Below are 24,287 nucleotides of genomic sequence, written 5' to 3'. Positions count from 1 at the left end.
CTGGTGCAGCCACTCTGGAAAACAGTATGGAGGTTCCCCCAAGAGTTAAACATAGATCTACCCTACGATCCAGTAATTGCACTACTGGGTATTTACACAAAAAATTGAAAAACATTAATTCAAAGGGATACATGCACTCCTATGTTTACTGCAGCATTATTTACACTAGCCAAATTATGGAAGCAGCCCAAGTGTCCATGGATAGATGAATGGATAAAGATGTGGTATATATGTACAATGGAATATTACTGAGTTGTAAAAAAAAGAATGAAATCTTGCCATGTGCAACGACATGGATGGAGCTAGAGAGTAAAATGCTAAGTGAAATAAATCAGAGAAAGACAAATATCATACGATTCCACCCATATGTGGAATTTAAGAACCAAAGCAAAGGAGCAAAGGAAAAAAAGAGACAAACAAGCCAAGAAACAGACTCTTTTAACTACAAAGAACAAAATGATGGTTACCAGAGGGGAAGTGGTTGGGGGGATGGGTGAAATAGGTGATGGGAGATTAACAAGTGAACTTGTCGTGAGGAGCACCAGGTGATGTATGGGATAGTTGAATCACTATATTGTACACCTGAAACGCATAGAACACTCTGCTAGCTATACTGACTTTAAAAAAAGTGTGGGGTGGGAGAAATATATACTGTTATATGCAAAAATAATTTTTTTAAAGAATTCAAAGAATACTGGTTATCTCTAGAGAGGAGATGAGTGAGTTGGCAGCAGGGGATGGGCCTACCTAGGCAGGGAGGGGAACTTTCACTTTTACCCTATAACTTTGTGTGCTGTTTGAATTTTTGAATTGTGATCATATATAGCTTGTATAGTAAAAAAGAAAACAGGCTATAGAAATGTTTAAAGGTGATACAAATGTTATACTATTAGCATTTCATTATTCTGTACTTATTTTTATCTTTCAGTTTGGAGTTATGGAAAGAACGGAAATATTTTGAATCTGACAGATCTGAGCTGAAATGATAGCTGTTACCCATGCTGGTGAATCTCTCTGTTTTTCATTCTAGCTATCTATAAATAGGGGATAATAATGTTTACCTTTCAAGGCTCTTAGTAGGATTATTTGTAACTTATGTAAAATGCCCAGGCACAATGCTTGGCACAGAGCTAAATGGATACTATTATTATTAATAATTCATTGTCATGAAAAACATGACATATTCTACTTGAAACAAATCAGATTGCTTTTTTTTAAAATATCAAAATTCTATTTTTTTATTTTTTATTTATTTTTTGAGAGAGCAGGAGAGGGGCAGAGAGAAAGTGGGAGAGACAGAATTCCAAGCAAGCTCTGTGCTGTTAGCACAGACCCGACACAGGGCTTGAACTCACAAACTGTGAGATCATGACCTAGCCGATATCAAGAGTTGGACACTTAACCAACTGAGCCACCCAGGTGCCCCATTTTTTTTATTTTTCATTTTTTTTAGTTAGATTGCTTTTGATTTTCTTGCCCTTCATGTCTCAAGTATTAACTGCTTTGGCAGAAGGGTACCAGGTTTTTTCATTTGACCATGTTAGTAACTTCTGGAGAAAAACTGGCACTAGCAACTAGTAAGTAGCTGAGAATTTTGCCTTGATATTTCATGCCAATAATAACATATATATAGCAGAAGAAATTTAATGGAAGTAGATGTTGTATGAAGTAAGAAAATGAGTATATAAATATTTAAACCATGTATTAGGGCACTAATTAAGAAATCTGGAATTTCTGGAAATCTAAAGAGCTGCATTGTAGGAAGTAATACTGCAAGTCAACTAATAAACTATTTCTAAAAATGAACTGAAAAAAAATAAGACTCTTGTCAAATCAGATATTCAAGCTCAGTTTGCAGTAACCATTATTGCCAAGAGTTACTTCATCAAAAGGCATAGCTCATAAGACTTGTTGAAAAACAATATACACTCAAGAGTTTCATCAGCTTACAAAGACCCACCGCAAAATCCCCAGATAATAATGGCTGTCTTAAAAGCTCTTTTAAATGTAATATCCTTATGAGCTCAGTGAAAACTGCTAGCAACTTTACTACATGCTTAGGAAGTACAAATGACAACAGGAAGTAGACAGTTATAACTGGACACATAATTTCACAGGAATAGAGAAGTAATTTAAAGTTCAGTTTGTTATGTAGCAGCCTAAACAATTGGTTGGTTGAAGGGTTTCACTATTGGGATTACATAAGCTCCTAGCAGTCCTCAAGGAATCTATTGCACAGCACATGAATAACTACACATTTATAAGAAAAAACAACCACACTATATTATGCTATGGAGGTATTAAAATTTCAGGCAATTGTAAGGTGAAAGGACAAATCATCTCACCTGAGTTAAAATAAGAGCTGAATTTGTACTGCTCCATGTGCATACCACTTAAATCTAATGAACACTTACATTTAGAAATCTAGTATAAGAGAAAATTCTTAATGTATGCCTGGAATAAAAACCATTAATTTATATAGCTTTATTTAAAAATATATTCTTGGGGCTCCTGGGTGGCTCAGTCAGTTAAGTGTTCAACGTCGGCTCAGGTCATGATCTCGTGGTCTGTGAGTTCGAGCCCTACATCAGACTCTGTGCTGATAGTTTGGTGCCTGGATCCTGCTTCAGATTCTGTGTCTCTCTCTCTGCCCCTCCTCTGCTCATGTTCTGACTCTCTCTCTCTCTCAAAAATGAATAAACATTAAAAAAAATTAAAAAAAAATATGGGGAATCTGGGTGGCTCAGTCGGTTAAGCGTTCAACTTTGGCTCAGGTCATGATCTTGTGTTCATGAGTTCTAGCCCCGCATTGGGCTCTGTGCTGACAGCTCAGAGTCTGAAACCTGCTTTGGATTCTGTGTGTCCCTCTCTCTCTGCCCCTACCCTGCTCGTGCTCTTGCTCTCTCTCTCAAAAATAAAAAAAAAACATTAAAAAAATTTAAAAAAATAAAAAAAATACTCTGATATATAAGTCTTGGGGTACCTTTGCCAAATAACCCTTTAAATTATATTAAATGTTAAGGCTGTAACTGGTTACATGGTAACATCTTAAGATTGGAACTGTTTACAATATTAATTTTGTTTTTGGGGTGAAAGGAATACTGAGATGCTCTTACCTGCAAGTGCTCTTGGCAGTCTGTCATTGCCAGGTGTTTCCTGCGGATACACACAGCTGTAGTTCATGCAGGTTAGTAATGTGTCGATTTGAGATGTACGGAGATCTTCTGGAGAATACATGGGCAGGAATGCAACATCGATTGCTATCTCATGGTTCAGTCCTGTTATAGAAAAACCACAGTTTGTTAAAAGTGGGTTAACACATGAAGCTAATGAGGCCAGGTTTGCTGGTTTGATCCTGACATGTGCCAAACAGCTTCACACCTATAAAAGCATGATTTCAAATCTAGGAACTAAACCCTTTGCTGTGCAAAACTTTACAAATACATGCTACTGGTTGAAAGAGAAGACACTTCAGTGCAGTTTATCACCACTGCTGAAAATAACTATCCAAAATGTTTTACCTACTGATAGAAGGTTACAATTTTAATATCCAGAGGATGGCCTGGTCACATAAATGAAGACATGTAGAACACTTTCTTGGTTATTATGTGAGGGGCCATTACAGGATAGATCAATTCAGAGATGACTACTGGTTCCCTTATTGCCATTTGGACTTAGGGATGTATGACTCAAACAAAGCCAGGATGGTAGTGACAGGGTCCCATGTGTCCTCAATTATACATTACAAACTTCAATTACTCACCATTAGGGCTATAAGAAGTTGCACTAGAAAAGTGGCTATGGGGGGAAAAAAACAAAGTAAATCCTAACCTGTGACTGTCATCTCTTTGTATGGGTCAATGTCAGCTAGGGCGGATAAAAAGGACTTTTCAGAGGCAAGGCTTTGAGCTGGGTACTAAAGGATGAATAGCATGTAAATAAACAGACAGAAGGTTTTGAGGCAGGACAGAGAGTAGCCAAAATTATAGATCAGAGTAAGGAGACCATCTTAACTGGAGGAACGGTAAACACACAAAGCACAGCTTGAAAACTATAAATTCCACCCAGTAACACGAAACAGAATCCTGGAAAGTTATCCTTAACTCCTTCCTTTTGTTCTTCCCTGATACTTAGCCAGCAAGTTCTATAGATTCTATGACCTTAATGTCTTCTACTCATCGCTACAGCAATTCTTAACAACTGTTCATGAGTCAATGATAGGTAAACAAACCCCTTCCTGTTAAGCTGTGACTGATCCAGAAATGCAAGTCCTTTCTTTGCTTTTTATAGGCAAATGACACTAAAATTCCACAGCTTTAATTTAATATACACCTAAGGGCTACTTAAAGGTTTTAAGGATTATGAAAATGTGGTATTCATAAACTATAATAGTCATGATATCTAGAATTTATTGAGGATTTCAATTCAGTATTATAACTACCCGATAACTCTTACCAATGTTGCAAAACTCATGTGAATGTGCACATGCTTTATCTTATTTCCTTGATTTTAAGACCAAATTTAACTCTAAGATATACTATCAACTTGACAAATGATACAAAACTGTTTTATTTTTATTTATTTCTCTTAAAACATTTTTTAACGTTTATTTATTTTTGAGAGAGAGAGAGAGAGAGAGAGCGCACAAGCAGGGGAGTGGCAGAGAGAGAGAAAGGGAGGGAGACACAGAATGCGAAGCAGGCTCCAGGCTCCGAGTTGTCAGCACAGAGCCTGATGGCGGGGCTTGAACTCACCAACCATGAGATCATGACCTGAGCTGGAGTAGGACGCTTACCCAACTGAGCCACCCAGGCACCCCCAACACTGTTTTTTAATAGTTTAATAAAACAATTTTAATAAAAAGGAAACACTGCATTAAATGTACCCATTGACCATAAGATGCATTCCAACCTGCAAATGTAAAAAAAAAAAAAGAAAAAGTGCCTTAGAATTGAGAAAATATCAGAAGTTGGAAATCCTGATATTCTTGGAAGGTAGCTTATCAGTGTGTCATTGATACTATTTTGAATTATTTTCTAAATTACAAAATACTGTGATTTTAGCTTCATCATTACTGATAAAATCTGTTTTGAGTGCTTTGGTTAAAACTAGAGTCAGAATACAAATGTGTTAAGTAAACAGGCCTCAGGACCTCCATACTTGCTGTTTCTGTGCGTAGAATGTTCTTCCCTCAGATAACCAGACTGTTCCTTCAGCTCCATCGGAATTCTTATGAAATATTACCTCTTCAGGGAGACCTCCCCTGACCACTCCATTTAAAATGCAATCCTTTCCTACTACAGTACTTTCCAATCCTTTTCTTCCACCACTTATCACCATTTCTTTTATCACTAAGCTCTTGTATCTGTTGTGTTCACTTATGTAACCTTAGCACTTAGAACACTGCTGGGCATACATTAGGTGCTCAGGAAGTATTTGTAAATTGAACAAATGAATGTACATTTGTGTATTTTGTACTAAAATTTTCAAATACTAGACATTAAGACATTTGTGCATCAAGTGTTCAAATATGGATTTATCTGTATTCCTGTTACCAAAGGAGATGAACACAAACATCCTCCCCACAGTGTGCATACATATGCACTTCAATGGGGACTTACTGCTTATGTGTTACTGAAGTAACTTACAACATACTATCTAGGTAAATGTGAGAATATGTCTGGACTATATCCAAAATTACAGGAAAATATCAAGCAAGGAAGCTCATATTGCTCTTTGGAAGATGTATCATATGCAATTTATGTATCTTCCTCCTCAATTCTTTGTTATCACTGAATTTCTTTTCCAATAAAAAGTGTGAGAGTGTGAGTGTTGAGTGTGTGTGTTGGATGGGAGGAAATCTGTGATTCCAGCACCTAGCATAATGCTTGGCATATATCATATTTTACTCAATCTAAGATGCCACTAAGAAAAATGCTACCGGGGCGCCTGGGTGGCTCAGTTGATTGGGTGTCTAACTTCGGCTCGGGTCATGATCTTGCAGTTTGTGGGTTCGGGCCCCACATTGGGCTCCATGCTGACAGCTTAGATCCTGGAGCCTGCTTTGGGTTCTGTGTTTCCTCTCTCTCTGCCCCTCCCCTGCTGTCTCTCTGTTGCTTGTCTCTCTCTCTCAAAAATAAATAAACATTAAAAAAATTAAAAAAAAGAAAAATGCTACTGACTAAACAAAGGCATGACTTCAATTGCAAGATGCATACCAATTTTCAAAGATGTTAAAATATGGGGGAAAAAAGGGTATCTTATGATGATGAAATATGATAGCAGGTACTTCAGGTTTCATGATTAAATTACAATTACTTGCTGGAGGGGAGGTGGATGGGGGGATGGGTTAAATGGGTGATAGACATTAAGGAGGGCACTTTTTGGGATGAGCACTGGGTGTCACATGCAAGAGATGAATCACTGGGTTCTAGTCCTGAAGCCAAGACTACACTGTATATTAACTAACTTGAATTTAAATTTACAAAATTACAATTACTTTCATTATAAATGGAATAAGGGACAGAATTAAAGTGTGACAATATCAATCTAACTCTGTAATCCATATAACCTAGTGTATTGTTCCACTGAGATATAATAGTGGGAAGCATCTCAGTGGGACAGGATATCCTTAAGATGTAGCCAGTGAGGGAACCAACAGTAGAGAAAACCCAGTGCTACTCAGCTAATGGTTCAAGTAGGCTTCAACAAGGAAGGAGGCATACCTCATGGGTATAAAATATTGGTCCTGAGCCAGCAGGCTAGTACCAAGGAAGGGGAGGGGGGAGTTATGTTGGTCTGCTTGGTTGCTTTAGAAGAAAAAAGTCAAGGTAAGTAAATCCTTATTACTTCAATATAGCTACAGCATATGAAATTGCTTTGATGCTATAATTAATGATACTGAAACTTTTAATTATGATTTAAATGCATTTTCCAAAAAAGGAAAAGAACAAACCATATAAAAATTGGGGCTGGGTTCTCTCTCTTGACTTCCAAGAGACAAAACAGATGACTTTGAGAGGCTTACAAAAGGCTGGCTGGATTATGATCTTTATTGCCTAAGTCAAATATAAATTGAAGAGAGGACTCTTAAGCTTTGATTGACTCACGGCATTTCATGGGTAACTAAATCAATGCTAGTAGAGCCAATGTTATACTAACATCTAGAAGTCCAATCTAGGTTTGGAAAACTTTTCTTATATTTAAAGTAAAAAATAGTTCTTAAAATCAGAAGAAAATGACCAATAGATTTTGTACCTGGGCTTAAAGGCACTGAAAATTTAGTTTGTTACTTCATTCCAGTAGCTTGTTTTTGAAATGTGTTATTTCATAATAAGCAATGGACTGAGGTTTTAACGCTTAGAGGTAACACTAGAGATATCTCTTTGAGGCAAGTGAGATGGCATAGCAAGGATTTTAATACAAGAATGTACATTTCTGGAATAGGTTTCTGATGTTGCAGCAGTACCCAGTTGGTTGCTGGGAGCCATGAGAACTGCGGGAAGGACAATTAATCATTGTGTTCAATGTTCTCAATAATGATTTACCCTAGACCAGTCAGAGATAATGACTGCAAGAGGGCTGTGGTGTGAGTAACCTTTCTGGCTCTCAGAATAAGACACTTCACAATTACTGGGTCCTCCAGAGATCAGCAAGTTACCGCAGAGAGATAATCAATCACTGAAAGATAGTATCAGTGTAGGTGGACAATTTTCATGTTGGAAGAATTTTAAATATCATACAGATTTACCCGCCTGGAATTGGTTTAGCTAGTTTTATCTAAAAACAGAGGTCTAGAACGGAGGTCAGCAAATTATAACCTGGGGGGGTCAAATCTTGCTTGCACCAGGCTTTGTACAACCCATGAGCTCAGAATGTTTTGTTTTTAATCTTAAATGGTTGAAAAAAATCAACAGAATATTTTGTGAAAATTTTGTGAAAATTATATGCACTTCAAATTTCAGTGTCTATAAATATTTATCCCCAAAGAGCATGCACATTCATTTATATATTGTCTATGGCTGCTTTCACACTAAAACAGCAGAACTAAGTAGTTCAGACAGATGCTGTATGACCTGCAAAGCCTCAAACATTTACTACTTGGCCCTTTACAGGACAAATTTACTCCCTTGTACAGAACACACTTAAGGTTATCTTTTGGTTTTAGGATCTTATCTTTTAACAAATAGTACAGTATTAAGAGATGTAATCCTCTCTTCTGAGTCCATTGCTCATGCCATGCTTAAAATGGACAGGTTATTTGGTCTCATAACACAACTTCGGTTTCATACTTTTACAAAAGGTATAATCAATTCACCACCTTCACACCTGATATTCACCAGTTATTTTAACCAAAATCTGAGAATATGTATACTTCCAGTGCTATTAGGAGAGTAGTATTTCTCAATCTTAATTCCACTGTTGCATACTTCACAAGCTGGACACACTGTTGTCATTGGCTCTAGTGTAGCTGTAAGCCTCCCTTAGGTAGGTAAGGGAGACTGGATGGGCTGCTTCTCTGGAGTATGCCAGAATTTTAAGGAGTGTGGTAAGGTCTCCCCTCAGATGATTTTGATAGGTTACCCCCTCCTACCAAGATTCCATAAGAATCAGTGAATCACTATCATTTATATTAGTTCTCTAGATTTCATTTCTGTATTAAGTTAAACCATTAGAGAGCTAAATTCTTGGATTTTGTAATAAGGCGAAAATATACTCCTTTACAGAAATGTCTTACTAAGATTTGACTATTATACTGATTATATATTATAAGGTTGATGTAAGACTCAATTATCTGAAGAGCAATTCCACATTTTAAAAAGGAAAACTATAGTTGCAAATATCCATCCATTTGTTATTCTGTGCTATTTACACAAGAACTTCATATGGTAAATTCAGACTTGAGTTTTGATAGAGGAAAAAAATAACAGGCTTCCTATATATGAGTGTTTGTTTTCTCTGAAATAGAAGATACGTTTAGAGACTCAGGAGACATGATTTCTAATCATGGCCTGGGTTCTATCTATCCAGGGGGTAGGACTAAATGATATCCAAACTTCTTTTAACTTTAAAATCAAATACCTCATCAGGAATCCCCTTTATTTCTTCTTTCCAGAAAGCTCACAAAAAATTACTGCCAAATGGTAATTTAGTTGTTTGCAAGTACCTAATAAAACATACTTTTTCTGTTTCCTTTTAAACATTGTTTTGTTTTATCCATCTGTGGCTTATTTTTCCTTGTATTTCATCCCTGTAAACCACCTTAAGTCCTTGAAAACAGGTAGGATATAAAACAGCACGAAAATGGGTAGGATATAAAACAGCATAATTCTAATATAGATTAGAGATGATTGGGCAGAATAACAAATTTTCCCTCTTCACATTTGATTCTTGCTTTTAAGTGATACAAAGAGACCAAGTAATGCAGTCTAGTAAAAAAAAAAAAATTTGAAACTTAGGTCTCACATGTCTAACAGAGTCAGCGGAAATTCATTACTTTTCATAGATTATTCACACATGCACAATCACATGTATGTACATACTTATGTGTGAGGAGGCAGAGAAGAGAGAGTTGGAGAGAGTAAAAAGGAGGAAGAATCTTGATAAAGGTCAAGGTAATGCATTCCAGTGCTGTAGATACAAAAATCTTTGAAATGCATTTTCTTTCAACCATTAATTTACTAATGACTTTTCCTCATTCTTTTATTTTAAGGTAACATGACCTTCCCTTAAGATACAAATACAAATACATTTTTTTTGTTGTTAACTATGAGAATAGCTTATTTTGGCTAAGATTTTATTTTAGGAATTTTTTTGTGTGTACATTTTTCATTCATTGGAAACAAATGTAAAATTAAATGTAACTTTAAGAATGTGTTGACTTTTTAAAAAGTTTTTATATAAATTCAAGTTAGTGAACATACAGTGTAATACCAGTTTCAGGGGTATAATATAGTGATTTGACACTTCTGTACAACACTCAGTGCTCATCAAAACAAATGTCCTCCTTAATCCCTGTTACCTATTTAATCCATTCCCCTCACCCACCTTCTCTGTGGTAACCATCAGTTTGTTCTCTTAAAAAAAAAGTGTTGCCTTTTAAATTTATGTAAGTTTTAAAGCACTTCTCAGTTTTGAACTGCCTGAGAAAAATCAGTTTATTTTCCCTTACAGACCAGGGAAGTTTTTTAAGTAGCTTCTTTCTGTTACAACCTGAGTTAGCTGAGAATTTTATTTTCTTCAGGGGCTAAACATATCTCTGTTCATAGAAGCCTCTCTAAATTAGTATGATTGGTACCTTTTTTCTTTAACCTACATTTTACCTTTCAATAGTTCAGATACTCCAAGAAAGAGGCAGAAAACATGAGCAAGAAAGTGGTGGCTAAAGAACAAAATCAGTTTTAGAAGTAGTCAGGTTGTCAGGGGTGAGGAAAGTTCCCTTGGTTCCCATTCTCTTCTGCCCAAATACTTTCCTAGGACTTGCCAATGTTTAAAAGCCCACAGAGCTTAATGTATTCCAGAGTTAGTGCTCCATTCCTTTGGTTTGAGCCAAGCAGGAGCGTTCCTTGGACATTATTTCTTTTGGAGGGGGGAGCATAATTTCTTAAAGCAAAATAGTATCATCTATATTGAAAATATATTAAGTTAACAATTTTCAAAGAAAATAACACTTGACTTACCTAGAATGGTTACTTCGAAATGTCCAAGGCTTCGGGCACTTTTAAAGTCCTCAAGTTTTGGAGGCCTTCCCTCTGGTGGTATGTATTTTGCAGGCTGAGAATTAAACTGCTCAGTGAGAAACTTTCTCTGCTCGAAAATAAATTTCCGTGGAATACTTTCAGGATGAACACAGCTATAATGCAAGTGATCTATTAAGCCAAACTTTTTCTCTCTCCACAGCGGACTTTCCCATCTATCGCTTATAGTTTTTCTCGCTTTCCCTTGGACACCAGCGCTTGTGCTTTCTCGACCTGTTAAAGACACAATGAGACAGACACAATGGACCTTATTTATAAATCAAACAAACTAAGTCGTTCAGTACAAAAAAGCACAGATTAAGGAGGAATAGTTTAGTCAACTTTAACAATTAAACCACTTATAAAATATAAATTGAGGAATCAGGGAAGATGGCGGCGCAGGAGGACGCTGGGCTCACCGCACGTCCTGCTGATCACTTAGATTCCACCTACACCTGCCTAAATAACCCAGAAAACCGCCAGAGGATTAGCAGAACGGAGGCTCCGGAGCCAAGCGCAGATGAGAGGCCCATGGAAGAGGGTAGGAAGGGCGGCGAGGTGGTGCGCCTTCCACGGACTGGCGGGAGGGAGCCGGGGCAGAGGGGCGGCCTGCCGGCCAAGCAGAGCCCCCGAGTCTGGCTGGCAAAAGCGGAGGGGTCGGACGGAGTGTGTTCCGACAGCAAGCGCGACTTAGCGTCTGGGAGGTCATAAGTTAACAGCTCTGCTCGGAAAGCGGGAAGGCTGGAGGACGAACGGAGGGAGAGTTGCTGAGCCCCCGGACGACAAAGCTCAGTTTGGTGGGGAACAAAGGCGCTCGCCAGCGCCATCTCCCTCACCCATCCCCCAGCCAAAATCCCAAAGGGAACCAGTTCCTGCCAGGGAACTTGCTCACTCCGCTCAAATACCCAACTCTGTGCTTCTGCGGAACCAAACCTCCCGCAGCGGATCTGACTCCCTCCCGCTGCCACAGGGCCCCTCCTGAAGTGGATCACCTAAGGAGAAGCGAGCTAAGCCTGCCCCTCCTGCCCCCATGCACCTTGCCTACCCACCCCAGCTAATACACTAGATCCCCAGCACCACAAGCCTGGCAGTGTGCAAGTAGCCCAGACGGGCCACACCACCCCACAGTGAATGCCGCCCCTAGGAGAGGGGAAGAGAAGGCACACACCATTCTGACTGTGGCCCCAGCGGTGGGCTGGGGGCAGACATCAGGTCGGACTGCGGCCCCGCCCACCAACTCCAGTTATACACCACAGCACAGGGGAAGTGCCCTGCAGGTCCTCATCACTCCAGGGATTATCCAAAATGACCAAACAGAAGAATTCCCCTCAGAAGAATCTCCAGGAAATAACAACAGCCAATGAACTGATCAAAAAGGATTTAAATAATATAACAGAAAGTGAATTTAGAATAATAGTCATAAAATTAATCGCTGGGCTTGAAAACAGTATAGAGGACAGCAGAGAATCTCTTGCTACAGAGATCAAGGGACTAAGGAACAGTCACGAGGAGCTGAAAAACGCTTTAAACGAAATGCAAAACAAAATGGAAACGACGACAGCTCGGATTGAAGAGGCAGAGGAGAGAATAGGTGAACTAGAAGATAAAGTTATGGAAAAAGAGGAAGCTGAGAGAAAGAGAGATAAAAAAATCCAGGAGTATGAGGGAAAAATTAGAGAACTAAGTGATACACTAAAAAGAAATAATATACGCATAATTGGTATCCCAGAGGAGGAAGAGAGAGGGAAAGGTGCTGAAGGGGTACTTGAAGAAATAATAGCTGAGAACTTCCCTGAACTGGGGAAGGAAAAAGGCATTGAAATCCAAGAGGCACAGAGAACTCCCTTCAGACGTAACTTGAATCGATCTTCTGCACGACATATCATAGTGAAACTGGCAAAATACAAGGATAAAGAGAAAATTCTGAAAGCAGCAAGGGATAAACGTGCCCTCACATATAAAGGGAGACCTATAAGACTCGTGACTGATCTCTCTTTTGAAACTTGGCAGGCCAGAAAGGATTGGCACGAGATCTTCAGTGTGCTAAACACAAAAAATATGCAGCCGAGAATCCTTTATCCAGCAAGTCTGTCATTTAGAATAGAAGGAGAGATAAAGGTCTTCCCAAACAAACAAAAACTGAAGGAATTTGTCACCACGAAACCAGCCCTACAAGAGATCCTAAGGGGGATCCTGTGAGACAAAGTACCAGAGACATCGCTACAAGCATAAAACATACAGACATCACAATGACTCTAAACCCGTATCTTTCTATAATAACACTGAATGTAAATGGATTAAATGCGCCAACCAAAAGACATAGGGTATCAGAATGGATAAAAAAACAAGACCCATCTATTTGCTGTCTACAAGAGACTCATTTTAGACCTGAGGACACCTTTAGATTGAGAGTGAGGGGATGGAGAACTATTTATCATGCTACTGGAAGCCAAAAGAAAGCTGGAGTAGCCATACTTATATCAGACAAACTAGACTTTAAATTAAAGGCTGTAACAAGAGATGAACAAGGGCATTATATAATAATTACAGGGTCTATCCATCAGGAAGAGCTAACAATTATAAATGTCTATGTGCCGAATACCAGAGCCCCCAAATATATAAAACAATTACTCATAAACATAAGCAACCTTATTGATAAGAATGTGGTAATTGCAGGGGACTTTAACACTCCACTTACAGCAATGGATAGATCATCTAGACACACGGTCAATAAAGAAACAAGGGCCCTGAATGATACATTGGATCAGATGGACTTGACAGATATATTTAGAACTCTGCATCCCAAAGCAACAGAATATACTTTCTTCTCGAGTGCACATGGAACATTCTCCAAGATAGATCATATACTGGGTCACAAAAGAGCCCTTCATAAGTTCACAAGAATTGAAATTATACCATGCATACTTTCAGACCACAATGCTATGAAGCTTGAAATCAACCACAGGAAAAAGTCTGGAAAACCTCCAAAAGCATGGAGGTTAAAGAACACCCTACTAAAGAATGAGTGGGTCAACTAGGCAATTAGAGAATGAATTAAAAAATATATGGAAACAAACGAAAATGAAAATATAACAATCCAAACGCTTTGGGACTCAGTGAAGGCAGTCCTGAGAGGAAAATACATTGCAAACCAGGGCTATCTCAAGAAACAAGAAAAATCCCAAATACAAAATCTAACAGCACACCTAAAGGAAATAGAAGCAGAACAGCAAAGGCAGCCTAAACCCAGCAGAAGAAGAGAAATAATAAAGATCAGAGCAGAAATAAACAATATAGCATCTAAAAAAACTGTAGAGCAGATCAACGAAACCAAGAGTTGCTTTTTGGAAAAATAAACAAAATTGACAAAACTCTAGCCAGGCTTCTCAAAAAGAAAAGGGAGATGACCCAAATAGATAAAATCATGAATGAAAATGGGATTATTACAACCAATCCCTCAGAGATACAAACAATTATCAGGGAATACTATGAAAAATTATATGCCAACAAATTGGACAACCTGGAAGAAATGGACAAATTCCTAAACACCCACACTCTTCCAAAACTCAATCAGGAGGAAACAGAAAGCTTGAACAGACCCATAACCAGCGAAGAAATTGAATCGGTTATCAAAAATCTCCCAACAAATAAGAGTCCAGGACCAGATGGCTTCCCAGGGGAGTTCTACCAGACGTTTAAAGCAGAGATAATACCTATCCTTCTCAAGCTATTCCAAGAAATCGAAAGGGAAGGAAAACTTCCAGACTCATTCTATGAAGCCAGTATTACTTTGATTCCTAAACCAGACAGAGACCCAGTAAAAAAAGAGAACTACAGGCCAATATCCCTGATGAATATGGATGCAAAAATTCTCAATAAGATACTAGCAAATCGAATTCAACAGCACATAAAAAGAATTATTCACCATGATCAACTGGGATTCATTCCTGGGATGCAGGGCTGGTTCAACATTCGCAAATCAATCAACGTGATACATCACATTAATAAAAGAAAAGAGAAGAACCATATGATCCTGTCAATCGATGCAGAAAAGGCCTTTGACAAAATCCAGCACCCTTTCTTAATAAAAACCCTTGAGAAAGTCGGGATAGAAGGAACATACTTAAAGATCATAAAAGCCATTTATGAAAAGCCCACAGCTAACATCATCCTCAACGGGGAAAAACTGAGAGCTTTTTCCCTGAGATCAGGAACATGACAGGGATGCCCACTCACTGCTGTTGTTTAACATAGTGTTGGAAGTTCTAGCACCAGCAATCAGACAACAAAAGGAAATCAAAGGCATCAAAATTGGCAAAGATGAAGTCAAGCTTTCGCTTTTTGCAGATGACATGATATTATACATGGAAAATCCAATAGACTCCACCAAAAGTCTGCTAGAACTGATACATGAATTCAGCCAAGTTGCAGGATACAAAATCAATGTACAGAAATCAGTTGCATTCTTATACACTAACAATGAAGCAACAGAAAGACAAATAAAGAAACTGATCCCATTCACAATTGCACCAAGAAGCATAAAATACCTAGGAATAAATCTAACCAAAGATGTAAAAGATCTGTATGCTGAAAACTATAGAAAGCTTATGAAGGTAATTGAAGAAGATATAAAGAAATGGAAAGACATTCCCTGCTCATGGATTGGAAGAATAAATATTGTCAAAATGTCAATACTACCCAAAGCTATCTACACATTCAATGCAATCCCAATCAAAATTGCACCAGCATTCTTCTCGAAACTAGAACAAGCAATCCTAAAATTCATATGGAACCACAAAAGGCCCCGAATAGCCAAAGTAAGTTTGAAGAAGAAGACCAAAGCAGGAGGCATCACAATCCCAGACTTTAGCCTCTACTACAAAGCTGTGATCATCAAGACAGCATGGTATTGGCACAAAAACAGACACATAGACCGATGGAATAGAATAGAAACCCCAGAACTAGACCCACAAACGTATGGCCAACTCATCTTTGACAAAGCAGGAAAGAACATCCAATGGAAAAAAGACAGTCTCTTTAACAAATGGTGCTGGGAGAACTGGACAGCAACATGCAGAAGGTTGAAACTAGACCACTTTCTCACACCATTCACAAAAATAAACTCAAAATGGATAAAGGACGTGAATGTGAGACAGGAAACCATCAAAACCCTAGAGGAGAAAGCAGGAAAAGACTTCTCTGACCTCAGCCGTAGCAATCTCTTACTCGACACATCCCCAAAGGCAAGGGAATTAAAAGCAAAAATGAACTATTGGGACCTTATGAAGATAAAAAGCTTCTGCACAGCAAAGGAAAGAATCAACAAAACTAAAAGGCAACCAATGGAATGGGAAAAGATATTTGCAAATGACATATCGGACAAAGGGCTAGTATCCAAAATCTATAAAGAGCTCACCAAACTCCACACCCGAAAAACAAATAATCCAGTGAAGAAATGGCCAGAAAACATGATAGACACTTCTCTAAAGAAGACATCCAGATGGCCAACAGACACATGAAAAGATGCTCAACGTCGCTCCTTATCAGGGAAATAGAAATCAAAACCACACTCAGATATCACCTCACGCCAGTCAGAGTGGCTAAAATGAACAAACCAGGAGACTATAGATGCTGGAGAGGATGTGGAGAAACGGGAACCTTCTTGCACTGTTGGTGGGAATGCAAACTGGTGCAGCCGCTCTGGAAAGCAGTGTGGAGGTTCCTCAGAAAATTAAAAATAGACCTACTCTATGACCCAGCAATAGCACTGCTAGGAATTTACCCAAGGGATACAGGAGTGCTGATGCATCGGGGCACTTGTACCCCAATGTTTATAGCAGCACTCTCAACAATAGCAAAATTATGGAAAGAGCCTAAATGTCCATCAACTGATGAATGGATAAAGAAATTGTGGTTTATATACACAATGGAATACTATGTGGCAATGAGAAAGAATGAAATATGGCCCTTTGTAGCCACGTGGATGGAACTGGAGAGTATTAAGTGAAATAAGTCATAGAGAGAAAGACAGATACCATGTTTTCACTCTTATGTCGATCCTGAGAAACTTAACAGATATCTATGGGGGAGGGGAAGAAAAAAAAAAAGAGGCTAGAGAGGGAGAGAGCCAAAGCATAAGAGACTCTTAAAAACGGAGAACAAACTGAGGGTTGATGGGGCGTGGGAGGGAGGGGAGGGTGGGTGATGGGTATTGAGGAGGGCACCTTTTGGGGTAAGCACTGGGTGTTGTATGGAAACCAATTTGAAAATAAATTTCGTATTAAAAAAAATGAAAAAATAAAACCATTTACTTATTTTAAATAAAATAAAATGCAAATCAAATTATGCCTCTTAATGTTTTCCAAAATCTCTCCCTTAGTGACTAGAGAATAAAGTCCAAGTTTCTTCATATGGCATACTAGGTCCTCCATTAATGTCGATCTTTAATATTTCTTCAGCCATTTGACTACTCCCTGCCTTACACTTTATACTCTAGCAACACCACAACAGTTGGTGGTTCCATGAGATTTCCATGAAATGTCTTATCTTTGTACCTATGCTAAAACTCTTGTAGGCTTATATACACTTGGCTAATTTGACAAACGTCTATTCATCTTTTAAGAATTAGTTCAAGTATCACCTGTATACTCTAGTGTTTTAAACTTATCTTTTATTTTTTTAGACAGAAACATTGGAAAAATACATAGAATACCATAGTAAATACCAGTATATCCAACACCCAGAATTCACATTTTCAGACTTACATTTTGCCATCTTTGCTTCAAATACTGTCACATATTTTACTATATAAGTTTTAAAACATCAACAGTAGGTAGGAGAGTACAACGAATCCCCATGATTCTACCATCCAGTTTTAACATTTATCACCACATGGCCACCCTTCTTTCATGTATATTCTATGTACTCCCAAACCTGTTCTTTTTAAAGCAAATCTTTGAGATATCATTTTACCCATAAATAATTCAACGTGTATCTTTAAAGGACTTCTTAAAACAAAAAACATGATATCATAACACTATTAATAATAATAATTGTAATGTATTATCAAATATTGTGGTCAAATTTTTCCATGGTCTCATAAATTATTTGAATTTGGTTTGCTCACATCAGGATGCTTCAGATAAAATATGAATAAAATAATAAAATAAACAGAACACTTAAGATGAGTTTTAAATCACCTTTCTTTACCCTTCCTGGCCACATTCTCTTCTTTCCTCCCCTAGAGACAACTTATATCATTAATTAGCTATATATCTTTCCATTCCAGAATAGATTCCTATATATGTATCTATGAAAAATAAATAGTTTGGCTTTGGACGTTCTTAGAAATGTGTACAAATTAAATTATAATACCCTCTTGTAGTTTTAAAAACAGTTATAAGTTTTATACTCTTTCATTACTACAACTGTTCATTTGTAGTTTTCTTTTTTATTCTTGGTCAGTATTGCTAGAGATTTCTCTACTGTGTAAATCTCTTAAGAGAACCAGCTTTACGTTCCACTATTCTCTTTTTTGTTTTATATTTCACTAATTTGTTTGTAATTTTATTCTCGTATTTTACTGACTCTAAAATGGTATAGGGGTGCCTGGCTGGCTCAGTCAGTAGAACATGTGACTCTTGATATTGGGATTTGAATTACTTAAAAATAAAATATTTAAAAATACAATAAAATGCTGCAAATTTTAAAACACGTCATTATTTCATGTGCCACTAAAAAAATAGATTGCCAATTAAATAATGATGTATAATTCATTTTGGAATGTGCATCCCAGTATCAGAGATGTTAAAATATGCAAAAATGGATATCTTGGAATTGATGACATATAGAATTTCTGTCTGTTTAATTTGGGTTTGATTTTCTCCATTAGATTTTTTTTTAAATTTTATTTAAATATAAGTTAGTTAACATACCATTAGATTCCTTTAAACATATTGAAACTTTTTTTTATGGCCACATTATGGTTAATCTTGGTAAATGTTCCATGTGTACTTGAAAAGAATATGTATTCTGCCATTATTAGGTAGAGTGTTTTATAAATATTATGTCAAGTTGGTTGATAATGTTATATATTCTTACTGATTTACTGTCTAGTTTTTCCTATCAATTCTTGGGAAAGGGATGTTAAAGTCCTTAAACATAATTGTGGATTTGTCTGTTTCTCCACTCAATTTGTCAGTTGCCATTTACCTAGCTTTATTGTAAGGTACCTACACATTTAGGATTAGCATGTTTTCGACAGTTGTAAACAGTATAATATTCTTAACCGAGTCACCCAGGTGCCCCAAGTGTGTCTCTTATATGCAGCATATAACTAGATTAATTTTTAAAACTGATGCATGAAAGCTTAACATGTTTTCATTTGTTGAAATTGTTGATGTATTTGGAATTATTTGTGCTATATAATTTTGTGGTTTTTCTTAATCATGCATTTTCTTTTCTACCTTCCATTGTCCTGATCAAATTTTCACAATTCCCCTTTTTTTCTGTGCTGCTTTGAAAGTTATACCCCCTATACCTATTCTTTCAGCATGCCCTTAAAAATTTAACTTTCATGTTTGAAATTACAAAGCCTACAGTTCATCAATCACTTCCTTTCTCAATAAAGATAAAATGACCTAACAATGCTTTCTCATCTTCCCACCTATCTTATTTTAAATAGTATTTTAGTTTTACTTTGTTTCAAATCACATGAAATTATTTACCATAGTTATTAATTTTTACTGCCTATTTTTAGTTATATTTACCAATATTTCACCAACTTCTTTCCTCATAATTTCTTCTAGCATTTTGATACTTATTTGGTTTATTTTCATTCTTTAGTAACTCTCATTGAGACAATATGAGTAATAACTCTCACAGTCTCTGAATATCTAAAAATATATATATATTTCACCCTCAAAGTTTGTTTAGATAGACATAGAATTCTAGGTTGGAAAACATTTTCTTTCAAGATTTTGAAGACATTTTCCATTATCTAAGGCATCTATTGTTGCTGGTAAGAAATCTTCCAGTCTAATTATATTTCTTTTGTAGATGAAAATGTGTTTTCTGTCTGGCAATTTAAGATTTAAATTTTTCTAATTTTTATATCTGAGAGAGTGAGCGAGCAGGGGACAGGCAGAGAGAGACAGAGACAGAGACAGTCTCTGACAGAGACAGAGACAGAGACAGTAAAGTAGGCTCCAGGTTCTGAGCTGTCAGCATAGGGCCCGACATGGGGCTCAAACTCACAAGTCATGAGATCATGACCTGAGCTGAAGTCAGACGCTTAACCACTTAACTGACGGAGCCACCCAGGCGCCCCTCTTTCTGGCAGTTTTTAAGATATTTACTATCTGTGATGCAGTGGAGGTTCACTACGATGCATCTGCATATGAATTTAATTCTTCTGCTCAGGATTCATTGTGATCCTTCAACCTAATGATTAACATATAATCCTTAATTTTGAAAATGTATCCTTCAAATATTGATTCTTCTTGATTATTCTGTCTTCTTGGAACTTTTATTAGATATAAATTGAACCTTCTCACCCTATCCACCATGCCAGTTTCCCAGATGTTTACTAATTAATTACACACATTTCCATAATATTGGGAGTGTGATCTTTGTTTGGTTACATACATTCTTCTTTTCTTTTACCTTGCCAAACTCTTTACCTATCTCTGGTGTGATTTCCTCTGTACCTATCTTCCAAATGTTCTAATTCTCTCTTCATCTACATTTGCTTCCTCTTCAACCCATTGTAAATATATGCCTTATGGTTTCTATTCACTCCTTTAACCTTTTAAACATGTATTTACTTGAAAGCCTCTTTCTGATTGGTTTCATATTTCTAGTTCCTAGGCTATAAATTTTCCCTACATATTACATCTGATCACATTGCCTCAAAGTGGTTCATTTTCTTGGCAAATCTGTAATTTTTTTAATCATGAATTTTCTACATTTTCTATGGGAGTCCCAAATACCCTAGGTTATAAGATGCCTCTTTGAGGCAGTTTCACACCTACCCTTGTCAAGACCTTAAGGGTTTCACTGATTTGAGATCAGATATTACTGTTAACTCCTTAGCTCAGTGTCCTCACCATTATAGTCCACTGAACTGTGACCACACCTCCACGTTGCACAGGTCTAAGATTCCAATTTCTCTCAGGTGACTTTTTCCTAACTATTGTCCAGAGGATAAAGAAAGCTCCTTGATACTTCCCCACACCAATGGACATACTTTCTCTGGTCCTTCATAAACTTCCAACATTATTTTAGTTCTACTTCACATGCAGGAGGCCTGTGGTCTGGACTCTCCTTGCCATATAATTATTATACCTCAGCCTATAATCATTCAGGTCTCTATCCAGTTCTGAAATGCCCAAGAGCAGTTTTAATTTTAGTTCCTACTCACTACTAAATTTAAGATGTTTTATTTCTAGCACCCAAGGATTTTTCATTCTTGCTCTGAGCTTTGTCATATATTTATAGTATAATGATTTTTCCCTTATTCTCTATGCTTTAATTTTGGTGGGGGGGATGCAGACTTCAGATCCTTTCATGGGCTTTTAATCTGCCAGACTGACAAGAAATCAACCGCAAAATAAGAACAACTCAAGGGGCTCGTGGGTAGCTCAGTCAGTTGAGCGTTCGATTTCAGCTCAGGTCATGATCTCATTGCTTGTGAGTTTGAGCCCCGCATCAGGCTCTGTGATGATAGCTCAGAGCCTGGAGCCTGCTTTAGATTCTGTGTCTCTGTCTCCACTCTTCCCCCACTCTCACTCTTTCTCTCTCTCTCTCTCTCAAAAATAAACAAACATTAAAAAAATAAAATAAAGAATAACTCAAAGAGCACAAAAGACATAAAGTGTTAAAAAGTCTAGTCCAGCGAGATGACCCCTTATAAGACCAGATTTAAACCAATCACTCTGAGGCACTAAATTGTCCTACAAAATTACTTCAGAAATGAGCCAAATATTCAAACCAGTCAACCCAATAGCAAAGAAAGCTTTACCTATATTTATTTAAGCTTTACCTATATTTATTTTCAAATAAAATTTAAACTTCCTACTTTATTCTTCTGGCAATTAAAAACAGTATATCTGACCGGACATACTGTCAAATAAACAAATTGCTAAGTATAAATTTGTTTACATTTACTTCCACTTTGGTGATGATACCAAATTATTTTAAAGTTGGGACCAGGATTTTGACAAGGACCTAAACTAATATAAATAAAAAACAAAAGAAAAACAACTATCTATAAATCTATTTAAAGTACTTCTTTTTTTTTTTAAATGAAATATTTTTATTTCAATTCCAGAGATGATATCATTTTTGGTGTAATGTGGCTTGACAAGTTGGGTTTTTTTTCTTTCAATCCAAAACAAAATATGTTATTTTCTTTTTTTTGCTTGTTTTTTATTTAGCAACTGTAGGTTTTATTTTAATTTTCATTACAAATTAGCCATCTACATATCTTTTTTTCTACCCCAATAAGAAGGCTAATCTTCAGTATTTGTCACTAACACCAGCCTTGCTCATCTTCAGCTATATTCACTTTCTTTTTTTTTTCCAATATATGAAGTTTATTGTCGAACTGGTTTCCATACAACACCCAGTGCTCATCCCAAAAGGTGCCCTCCTCAATACCCATCACCCACCTTTCCCTCCCTCCCACGCCCCATCAACCCTCAGTTTGTTCTCAGTTTTTAAGAGTCTCTTATGCTTTGGCTCTCTTCCACTCTAACCTCTTTTTTATTTAAAGTACTTCTATCGTGCTAAACATAGGCATGACACAAAGAATGCAGAATCAAAGCAAACAGTAATCTGTATATAATAATGTTCCATAAAGATTTCAAAAATAATAATCAACATCATCAAAGCAACATACGTTGGAAAATGTTTGGTGTGTCAGGTCTATTTCCTCTTTGTGCAGAAGTTTCTGGCTGAGGTACAGGAATTCTACAAAAGATAAAAAAAGGATAACCAATAGTTACAAAAAGAGACTTCAATGAAAAAAAAACTAATTGGTCCATTCAGAATTTATTCTAACTCAATAGATTTAGAAATTGTATAGGTTTAGTTTCTTAAAGCACTGCATTAAAAAATTAAGGAGCATATATTCATATTATGAATAAGCATGCATATATAACATAATTCAAATACTTCAGTAGATTTAAATATTCTTTTAATAAGGAGAATCCCACAAAAGGAAGTATTTATCTTTGTTAAATTTCAATGAAATATGGATATATATATATATAATATATGTGTGTATATATTTCATTCTTTTGGACAGAAATTTAAAAATTAGTTCAATGGCCTATTTTCATCGTTGCTTTGTTCAAATATTCTGGGAAACCATCTGGCCTAATTCTCTAGCTTCAATTCAAAGTTTTCTACAAGCCTTATGCTCCTTCCAGTTCGTATTCCTCTTTTGAAATTTAACTCCAGCATTATTTCCTAAAAGAAGCCATCCTTGATCTCTAGTCAAGGCTCACTGCTCCTTGTACATGCTGTCATAGCACCAGAAATAAACGTCTATCATAGCATTCATCACTCTGTATTGAAATTACAGGCTTATGAGTCTGTCTTTCCCACCAGATTCTGCTATAAGCTCTGCTATAAGGTCTACAAAAGTATAGACTTTATTTATTTTTGTATCTCTATAGAATATCTACTCAATAACATTTTACTGAACTGAAATAAATGGAGGAAAAGGGAAGTATCTTATTTTGAAACTGAGGAGAAGCCTACTTTTATAAGGAAAGATTTCCATCTTGTGGGCTATCAGCATATTCCTGTGATGAGATTTTTCTATTGTTTTATTTCCACAACTAAAAGCATAAAGTAAAACAGAAATGTCATATTGTTGAATGCCACCATAATATTGCTCAACTTATTTTATCAATGGATTTTTTTTCTTACAATGGTAGTATTTGTTACTTTGCTAGTGAGATATATTAATGAACTAAAAAGAAGCAGCTTTCATGAAGGAAGAATGCATCCATTTCTTTACCTTTAAACCCCTGCAAATAAAGGCATAATTATAGTTGTAATTTTACCTTTTTTTAATCACCAAAAATTTGGTATCTCCAGAAATTAGAAAGCTGAAAACATCAACTGTGAAAGTAATCTAACTAAAAAAATAGTTAAATTACATGTATCTTGAGATCCTTTAACAGCATGTATCTACTTTTTAATACATGTGATTAGGAAGTGACTTTTTCCATCTGAAACAAATTAGACGAAATAGTTTCCCAAACCCTAATAGCATTATTACATTGTACAGAAGTTTTAAAAAAGTGGCTTAGGAGATTTTTACTGGAATATGTAATTTGTATGACATAAACGTCTTAAAGGTAAGGGGCTAAATGACAGAAGTGGAGGTATACAATGTCAATGGGTATCAACTGAGGAAACAAAAAAAAAATTAAAAGTGAAAAGATAAAAAGTATAGAAAAATAACAGAGGAAGAAAGGGAAAAGAGCTAAAAGAAGAGAATACTGCATATGCTGGGTAGGGGCAGAATAGTATAGAATT

The 24,287-nt window shown here is 36.6% G+C and overlaps 1 protein-coding gene across 1 annotated transcript in view; it reads right to left on the bottom strand.

Moving 5' to 3' along the window:
* Positions 1–24,287, bottom strand: part of RADX (RPA1 related single stranded DNA binding protein, X-linked) — a 68,977-nt gene that overhangs the window by 7,846 nt on the left and 36,844 nt on the right. Inside the window, exons 11-13 of the mRNA XM_049644157.1 lie at positions 22,636–22,706; positions 10,680–10,970; positions 3,117–3,278 (exon numbers count right to left, since the gene is read on the bottom strand). Of these exons, the coding sequence (XP_049500114.1) occupies positions 3,117–3,278; positions 10,680–10,970; positions 22,636–22,706 (524 nt within the window). The remainder of the gene's footprint in view (positions 1–3,116; positions 3,279–10,679; positions 10,971–22,635; positions 22,707–24,287) is intronic.

Source organism: Panthera uncia, chromosome X (genome assembly GCF_023721935.1).
Source record: "Panthera uncia isolate 11264 chromosome X, Puncia_PCG_1.0, whole genome shotgun sequence".
NCBI lineage: Eukaryota > Metazoa > Chordata > Mammalia > Carnivora > Felidae > Panthera > Panthera uncia.
The sequence above is the reverse complement of the archived record's forward strand: the minus strand, read 5'-3'. Positions and strand labels throughout refer to the sequence as shown.